This window comes from Copadichromis virginalis, linkage group LG15, assembly GCF_057382275.1.
Source record: "Copadichromis virginalis isolate Kocher_CV1m ecotype Utaka linkage group LG15, C_Virginalis_male_GT1.1, whole genome shotgun sequence".
Classification (NCBI taxonomy): Eukaryota; Metazoa; Chordata; class Actinopteri; order Cichliformes; family Cichlidae; genus Copadichromis; species Copadichromis virginalis.
In genome coordinates, this window is record NC_140632.1 from 27,068,212 (window position 1) to 27,077,796 (window position 9,585).

Consider the following 9,585-nt stretch of genomic DNA (forward strand, 5'->3'; position numbering starts at 1 on the left):
AACAGCAGTATGCGACATTACGTGATGGCAGAGCTTCAGTTCATCCTTTGTCTTTTTTTTTTTTTTTTTTTTTTTTTTTTTTTAATAAATAGGACAGGGGGAATGAATGAGAGAAAGAGGGGGAGAGAAAGAAAGAAAACCAAAGGGGAGAAGAGACGGTGAGAAGGGGGGGGGAAGAGAGAGAGAGAAAAAAAGAACTCCTGGGTCACCTGTATGGAGAAAAAAAAAAAAACAAACAAAAAAAACAAACAGAGGAGACAGCAAACAACAAAGAGCAACATAATAATAGAGAAAACAAAGCACCATCACAATAAACTAGCTAGTCATAGATATCAATATTTACTAAATAATAAACGATATTGTGCAGCACGCAAGATAGACAGCGCACAGTGTGCTTTGAGGCAGCAGCCAAGAAAGCTTTAGTCCGCGTCTGTGAATACCCATGTGTGCATACCTGTGTGGATCAGCATGCTTGCATTCCAAAGGTTTCTCCATGTAATGATCTGAAACTGTGGATTTAAACATCATGAACGCTGCTCAGTCTCAGTGTTCCAGTTTCACCTACACACATACATTCAAACAACCTTTGTAAAACATTTAAAGCCCTTGTCTCTTCCTGCAGTGTGAGTGTTGTCCTTTACAACCCTCCGTAGCTCTGAAACAAACTCAGTTTCAGGACCTCACTTTGGGAAAAACAAGTCGGATATGATTCCTGTTGGGTTTCCTCTGGTTCAGAAGTTTCAGAAGGATTATTAATCTGTTCATTTTCAAGATCACTGAGGTTCAGAGCGAGTCCTCGTGCTGCTGCCAGCCGGCCGTTCGTCCTCATGCTGCAGATAAAAACTGATTCCAGAGACTTGGGTTTCTATTTGGAGGCAGAGGAGCCTCGACTGCCACAGATAAAGAGACGCAGACACTCGAGCCCATCACAGCTCGCCTGCATATCACAGATTAACGCGACCCGAGTCCAGAGGTTAAAGCAGCTGAAGGACTTTGGCTCATGCAGTTCATGTTCAGTCACACTGAAGTTGCGTTTCTCAGTTTCACTCTCAGCTCTGATTGCTGCTGTTCAGGAAACACGAAGGCTTTTGTAATTATTCGGTGTGTCACACTAACAGCATTGAGGTGATGTTCAGATCTTTAAGCTGCTCTGAATGGACACATTACAGTCCCATCATAATGTTTCTCATGTATCTCCTCCACAGGTGATGAAATTAAGATGATTAATTTTAAAAGAGTTTGCATGTTCTCCCTGGGTTTGCGTAGGTTCTCTCAGGTCCTCCCATAGTCCAAACACATGCAGTTTCTAAATTTCCCATAGGTGCGAATGTGAGTGTGAATGGTTGTCCTGTAACACAGCAGTCTCCAACCCCCGGGCCACGGACCGTGAGTCGTATGGTACCGGGCCGCGAGAGTTGAGGCTCAGGTGTGAAATGTATAGTTTTCAGGGTTTTTATTAGTTTTTAGCGTTATTTTGTTATCGTTTTTATCGTTAACTCTGTTTTCCTGGGTCTTTTCACGTGTGTTATGAATAAATCGTCTTTTTTTCTGTACCGGTACTAGTTTTATTTTGTTGTATTTATCTGCGACACCTTAAAAGCTGGTCCGTGAAAATATTGTCAGGCATAAACCGGTCTGTGGCGCAAAAAAGGTTGGGGACTGCTGCTGTAACAGACTGGCGACCTGTCCAGGGCGTACCCCACCTCTTGCACTAAGACAGCTGGGATAGACTCCAGCCCCCCCGAAATGGAATTAATGGATGGAGAGAAACAGTTAAAAATTCCTGCTTCATTCTGTTGGCACATTAGAGTGGATTTTATATCAATCACATCACAAAAAACGGCAGTAATATCATCAAGTGAACTAATCCATAATTTTGTGTTTTGTTTTGGTTTTTTTTTAATTAATTTACATTAAAACAGGAAAATCTGCACACATGTGGAGAGAGTCTGCACCAGCAGTGAAGCACACAAAAACAAGACATGCACACTAACTTACTGTTTTCATATTTGCTATCATCGTGTTAATATACAAATTTCCCACAGGTGTGAATGTGACAGTGAATGGTTGTCCTGTTAAAAATTCCTGCTTCAATCTGTTGGCACATTAGAGTGGATTTTATATAAGTCATATCACAAAAAACGGCAATAATATAAACTCAAATCACATCAATTTTATTTATATAGCACTTTTAAAAACAACAACTGTTGACCAAATTACTGTACAATAGAATGATTGGGTAAAACTTAAAAGGAAAGTAAAATCAAGGATAAGAAAATAATAAGAATAAAATAATGGCAGACTCATACCGACTTAAAAGCCAAGGAGTAAAAATGGGTCTTTAGACGAGTTTTAAAAGGATCCAGTGTTGGAAAGGCCCTGATATGTAAAGGCAGTTTATTCCACAGTTTTGGAGCAGTCACAGTAAAAGCCCGATCTGCTCTGTATTTTAATCTAGACCTAGGGACAACTAGAAGCATCTGGTCCCCAGACCTCTAAGCTCTCACCAGAGTATACAAATTTAGAAGATCAGAAAGATATATAGGAGCTAATCCATGCAATGTTTTAAAAACAAGTGTCAAGATCTTAAAATTAATTCGAAAACTAACTGGCAGCCAGTGTAGCAAGGCAGATATAGGGGATATGTGCTCTTGCTTGCGCGTGACAGTCAGGAGCCTTGCCGCAGCATTTTGAACCAGCTGTAGTCGGCCAATGGATGACGAAGTGACGCCAGAGTAGAGGCTGTTGCAGAAGTCGAGGTGAGATGAAATAAAGGCATGGATTGCTTTCTCAATGTCTCTGAAACAGAAAATTGTCTTCACCTTTGCAAGTAGGTGGAGGTGAAAGAAGCTAGTCTTGATCACATTATTTATCTGTTTATCGAATGTTAAATTACTAGTGTGTTATGAATGTTAAATTACAGTGTGTGAATGTGTGTGTGAATGGGTGGATGACTGGTTGTGTAAAGCGCTTTGGGGTCCTTAGGGACTAGTAAAGCGCTATACAAATACAGGCCATTTACCATTTACTATCAAAAATCACACCTAAATTTCTCGCAAAAGATTTTTTGATAGTTTTCTAAGGGGCCAAGGTCGTAATGGTCACTAGGGCCGAAGACAATGATCTAAGTTTTCTGTTCATTTAAACTGAGAAAATTTATCATCAAGTGAACTAATCCATAATTTGTGTTCTGTAGTTTTTAACGAATTAATTAACATTAAAACAGGAAAATCTGTACACATGTGGAGAGAGTCTGCACTAGCAGTGAAGCACACAAAAACAAGACATGCACACTAACTTACTGTTTTCATATTTGCTATCATCATGTTATTATACATGATATATTAATGTAATATCAATGTTGTGTTAATATATTAACAGACGTTTAAAGGATAGCTAAGGATATAATTAAATGTTTGTTAAGTGATTGTGACGGTGGATGTTAAAGGGTAGAGGATATGCAGGATGAGCTCCAGGGAGGATGCAGTCTAAATGCAGACATGTCGGGACTATCAGCAGCAGATAAGCGGTACAACTTCACTTTTCCTAAAATGGATTCTAACAGCCAAAGGTCCTGAATCTGCCCTCATGGTGCATTCACTTGATCAGACAGATTTAGTTCAGCTGTCATCTCCTAATTTGGTCCACAGGGAGTCTTTATAAATATCACCTGCTGTGAGGAGACTGCAGTTCTCCATCAGCTTCAGCAGGAAAACTCTCTCACTTAGTTTGTTCTCTCCTCTGACTGCCAACGTTCTCCACCGTAAAGCATGGGCGACTCTCTGATGGCCGAGTTTGGGAAGGCTGCTCCTTACCTGAGGAAGTCTGAGAAGGAGCGTCTGGAGGCTCAGACCAGACCCTTTGACATCAAGACTGAATGTTTTGTAGTCGACACTAAAGAAGAATATGTCAAAGGAAAAATCCTGAGCAAGGACGGAGGGATGGTAACGGTCCAGAAGGAAGATGAAACAACGGTGACAGTGAAGGAATCTGACACTCACCCCCAGAACCCACCCAAGTTCGATAAAATCGAAGACATGGCAATGTTTACATTCCTCCACGAGCCCGCCGTGCTGTTTAACCTCAAAGAGCGTTACGCAGCCTGGATGATCTATACCTACTCCGGGCTCTTCTGCGTCACTGTCAACCCCTACAAGTGGCTTCCTGTTTACGATGCTGAAGTGGTGGCTGCCTACAGGGGGAAGAAGAGGAGCGAGGCCCCTCCTCACATCTTTTCCATTTCTGATAATGCGTACCAGTACATGCTGACAGACCGGGAGAACCAGTCTGTCCTAATCACTGGAGAATCTGGAGCAGGAAAGACTGTGAACACCAAGAGAGTCATTCAGTACTTTGCCAGCATCGCTGCAGTTGGTGGTGCAAGCAAAAAAGACAGCAGCAAGGGGACTCTGGAGGATCAAATCATCCAGGCAAACCCGGCACTGGAGGCCTTTGGCAATGCCAAAACGTTGAGAAACGACAACTCGTCGCGTTTTGGAAAATTTATCCGAATCCACTTTGGCACGAGTGGTAAGCTGTCATCTGCTGACATAGAGACGTATCTGCTGGAGAAGTCACGAGTTACCTTTCAGCTAAAGGCCGAAAGGAATTACCACATATTTTACCAGATCCTGTCCAATCAGAAGCCAGAGTTGTTGGACATGCTGTTGATCACCAACAACCCATATGACTACTCCTACATCTCCCAAGGAGAGGTAACAGTTGCTTCCATCAACGACTCGGAGGAACTGATAGCCACCGATGGTGCCTTTGATGTTCTTGGCTTCACTCCAGAGGAGAAAATGAGTGTCTACAAACTAACTGGTGCCATTATGCACTACGGCAACATGAAGTTCAAACAGAAGCAGCGTGAGGAGCAGGCTGAACCTGATGGAACTGAGGCTGCTGATAAATCAGCTTACCTGATGGGGCTCAACTCTGCTGATCTCATCAAAGGGCTTTGCCACCCCCGAGTTAAGGTAGGAAATGAATATGTCACCAAAGGGCAGAGTGTGGACCAGGTTTACTATGCCATTGGTGCTCTGGCTAAGTCAGTGTATGAGAAGATGTTCAATTGGATGGTGGTGAGAATAAACCAATCACTGGACACCAAACAGCATCGTCAGTACTTCATAGGAGTGCTGGACATCGCCGGGTTTGAGATCTTTGATTTCAACACCTTTGAGCAGCTGTGCATCAACTTTACCAACGAGAAACTGCAACAGTTTTTCAACCATCACATGTTCATCTTGGAGCAAGAAGAGTACAAAAAAGAAGGAATCGAATGGGAGTTCATTGACTTTGGCATGGACCTCCAGGCCTGCATAGACTTGATTGAGAAACCTCTGGGGATCCTGTCCATTCTGGAGGAAGAATGCATGTTTCCCAAAGCTAGCGACCAGACCTTCAAGGCCAAGCTCTATGACAACCATCTGGGCAAGAACAAGATGTTTGAGAAGCCACGGCCAGCAAAGGGGAAAGCAGAGGCCCATTTCGCCCTTGTTCACTATGCCGGGACAGTGGACTACAATATTGCTGGCTGGCTGGTCAAAAACAAAGACCCCCTAAATGAGACAGTGGTTGGTCTATATCAGAAATCCTCTCTGAAGCTTCTCAGTCTTCTGTTTTCAAACTATGCAGGAGCTGATGGAGGAGACAAGGGAAGTGGAAAAGGAGCCAAGAAGAAAGGCTCCTCCTTTCAGACGGTGTCTGCACTTCACAGAGAAAACCTGAACAAGCTGATGACAAACCTGAAGACCACTCATCCACACTTTGTCCGCTGTCTGATTCCTAATGAGAGGAAAATTCCAGGAGTCATGGACAACTGCCTCGTGATGCACCAGCTGCGCTGTAATGGGGTTCTGGAAGGCATCCGGATTTGTAGGAAAGGTTTCCCAAACAGGGTGCTCTATGGAGACTTCAAACAGAGGTACAGGATCTTGAATGCATCCGCCATCCCAGAGGGTCAGTTCATAGACTGCAAGAAAAGTACTGAAAAGCTGTTAGGATCGCTGGACATTGACCACACTCAGTATAAGTTTGGTCACACAAAAGTCTTCTTTAAAGCCGGCCTGCTGGGTACACTGGAGGAGATGCGAGATGAGCAACTCTCTCGAATCATCACCAGGATCCAGGCCAATGCCCGAGGGCTCCTCATGAGGAAGGAGTTTATTAAGCTTGTGGAACGTAGAGATGCCCTAATGGTCATTCAGTGGAACCTTCGGTCTTTCCTTGGGGTGAAAAACTGGCCCTGGATGAAGCTCTTCTTCAAGATCAAACCCCTGCTGAAGAGTGCAGAGTCTGAGAAGGAAATGGCCAACATGAAGGATGAATTCAACAAGCTAAAGGAAACTCTGGTGAAATCAGAGGCAAGACGAAAAGAACTGGAGGAGAAAATAGTGACTCTCCTCCAAGAGAAGAATGATCTGACCCTGCAGATTCAGTCTGAACAGGACACCCTAACAGATGCTGAGGAACGCTGTGAACAGCTGATCAAGAGTAAGATTCAACTGGAGGCAAAGCTAAAAGAAATGACAGAAAGACTGGAGGATGAAGAGGAGCTGAACGCTGATCTGACAGCAAAGAAACGCAAGCTTGAAGATGAATGTTCAGAGCTGAAGAAGGACATCGATGACCTGGAGCTAACGTTAGCTAAGGTGGAAAAAGAGAAACATGCTACAGAGAATAAGGTGAAAAACCTGATGGAGGAGATGGCTTCACAGGATGAGAACATCACAAAGCTAACCAAAGAGAAGAGGGCGCTGCAGGAGGCTCACCAGCAAACTCTGGATGACCTGCAGAGTGAAGAAGACAAAGCTAACACTTTGACCAAAGCTAAAGCTAAGCTGGAGCAACAAGTGGATGATCTGGAGGGATCGCTGGAGCAAGAGAAGAAAGTCAGGATGGACCTGGAGCGCTCAAAGAGGAAGCTCGAGGGAGACCTGAAACTGATCCAGGAGAACTTGATGGACTTGGAGAATGACAAGCAGCAGCTGGAGGAAAAACTCAAGAAGAAAGACTTTGAGGTCACCCAAATAACTTCAAGACTAGAAGATGAGCAGATTGCATCAGTTCAGCTCCAGAAGAAGCTCAAAGAAAGCCAGGCAAGAATTGAGGAGGTGGAGGAAGAGCTGGATGCTGAGCGAGCAGCCCGGGCCAAGGTGGAGAAACAGCGTTCTGATCTTTCCCGTGAGCTTGAGGACATCAGTGAACGTCTAGAGGAAGCTGGAGGAGCCACATCAGCTCAGGTGGAGCTGAATAAAAAGAGAGAAGCGGAGTTTCAGAAGCTGCGTAGAGAGCTGGAGGAATCAACCCTCCAACATGAGGCCACCGCTGCCACCCTGAGGAAGAAACATGCTGACACCGTCGCTGAACTGGGAGAACAGATTGATAACCTTCAGCGTGTGAAGCAAAAACTGGAGAAGGAAAAGAGTGAGCTGAAGCTAGAGCTCGATGATTTGTGCTCAAACATGGAAAATGTAGTAAAGACAAAGGCAAACTTTGAGAAAATGTGCCGAACGATGGAAGACAACATGAATGAGTACAAGAGCAAATGTGAGGAGGCTCAAAGGACCATCAATGACCTGACAACCCAGAGGGCCAAGCTCCTCACTGAAAATGGTGAGCTTGGCCGGCAGCTGGAGGAGAAGGATTGTCTGATATCACAGCTTACTCGAGGGAAGAACTCGTACAACCAGCAGATGGAAGATCTGCGCAGACAGCTGGAGGAAGAACTAAAGGCAAAGAACGCTCTCGCCCATGCTGTTCAGTCTGCTCGTCATGACTGTGATCTGCTCCGAGAACAATTTGAGGAAGAGCAGGAAGCCAAGGCTGAACTGCAGAGAGCTCTGTCTAAATCCAACACTGAAATCTCTACATGGAGGACCAAATATGAAACGGACGGCATCCAGAGAACTGAGGAGCTGGAAGAAGCAAAAAAGAAGCTTGTTCAGAGACTGCAAGAGGCAGAGGAGGCCATTGAGGCTGTGAACGCAAAGTGTTCCTCCCTTGAGAAAACCAAACACCGCCTCCAAAATGAGATTGAAGACCTCATGCTGGACCTTGAGAGATCTAATGCGGCATCCGCAGCACTGGACAAAAAACAAAGAACCTTTGACAAAGTCTTGGCAGAGTGGAAGCAAAAATATGAGGAGTCGCAGTGTGAGTTAGAGGCATCTCAGAAGGAGGCTCGATCTCTGAGCACTGAGCTCTTCAAACTCAGGAATGCCTATGAAGAATGCCTGGATCAATTTGAGACAATGAAGAGAGAGAATAAAAATCTCCAAGAAGAAATCTCAGACCTCACTGACCAGCTGGGAGAAGGTGGCCGCAGTGCCCATGAACTAGAGAAGATCAGGAAGCAACTTGAACAAGAAAAGGTTGAGCTACAGTCGGCGCTGGAGGAAGCTGAAGGTTCCCTGGAGCACGAAGAGAGCAAGATCCTCAGAGCACAACTGGAGTTTAACCAAGTGAAGGCTGACATGGAGCGCAAGCTGGTCGAGAAGGACGAGGAAATGGACCAGGCCAAGAGGAACTACCAGCGTATGGTGGAATCACTCCAGTCCTCTCTGGAGTCCGAAACCAGGAGCCGAAATGAAGCCATGAGAGTCAAGAAGAAGATGGAGGGCGACCTCAATGAGATGGAGATTCAGCTGAGCCAAGCTAACAGGCAGGCAGCTGAAGCCCAGAAACAGGTGAAGACCCTCCAGGCGTTCCTGAAAGACACTCAGCTGCAACTAGATGATACCCAGCACGGCAACGATGACCTAAAAGAAAACATTGCTCTGCTTGAACGCCGAAACAACCTCATCCAGGCTGAACTGGAGGAAGTGAGAGCCGCACTCGAGCAGACCGAGAGAAGTCGGAAACTGGCCGAACAGGAGCTGACCGAGGCAACGGAGCGAATGCAACTCCTACACTCCCAAAACACCAGCCTGATCAACCAGAAGAAGAAGCATGAAGCAGACCTCCTACACCTGCAGTGTGAAGTGGAGGAAGCCATACAGGAGAACCGCAATGCTGAGGAGAAGGCAAAGAAGGCGATCACAGATGCAGCCATGATGGCTGAGGAGCTAAAGAAGGAGCAGGACACCAGTGCCCATCTGGAGCGCATGAAGAAGAACATGGAGCAGACCATCAAAGACCTGCAGCACCGTCTGGATGAGGCTGAGCAGATCGCCATGAAGGGCGGCAAGAAGCAGCTCCAGAAACTGGAGGTTCGCATCAAAGAGCTGGAGAATGAGCTGGAGGCAGAGCAGAAGAGGGGAGCCGAGTCCATCAAGGGAGTTCGCAAGTACGAGCGCCGCATCAAAGAGCTCACCTACCAGACCGAGGAGGACCGCAAGAACATGGCCCGCCTCCAGGACCTGGTGGACAAGCTGCAGCTGAAGACCAAGTCCTACAAGAGAGCGGGTGAGGAGGCAGAGGAGGCGGCCAACCTCAACATGGCAAAACTACGCAAGCTGCAGCACGAGCTGGAGGAGGCAGAGGAGCGGGCCGACATTGCCGAGTCGCAGGTGAACAAGCTGAGGGCAAAGACTAGGGATGGATCGTCTAAAAAGGGCCTGGATGAGTGAGGAACAGGAA

General features: G+C 45.8%; 1 protein-coding gene across 1 annotated transcript; it reads left to right on the forward strand.

Annotated features, from left to right (window-relative positions):
* Positions 1-3,770: 3,770 nt before the first annotated feature.
* myh6 (myosin, heavy chain 6, cardiac muscle, alpha) lies at positions 3,771-9,585 on the forward strand. Its single transcript, XM_085432752.1, has one exon. It carries the CDS (start codon positions 3,771-3,773, stop codon positions 9,573-9,575), a length of 5,805 nt encoding a protein of 1,934 aa, XP_085288878.1. The 3' UTR covers positions 9,576-9,585.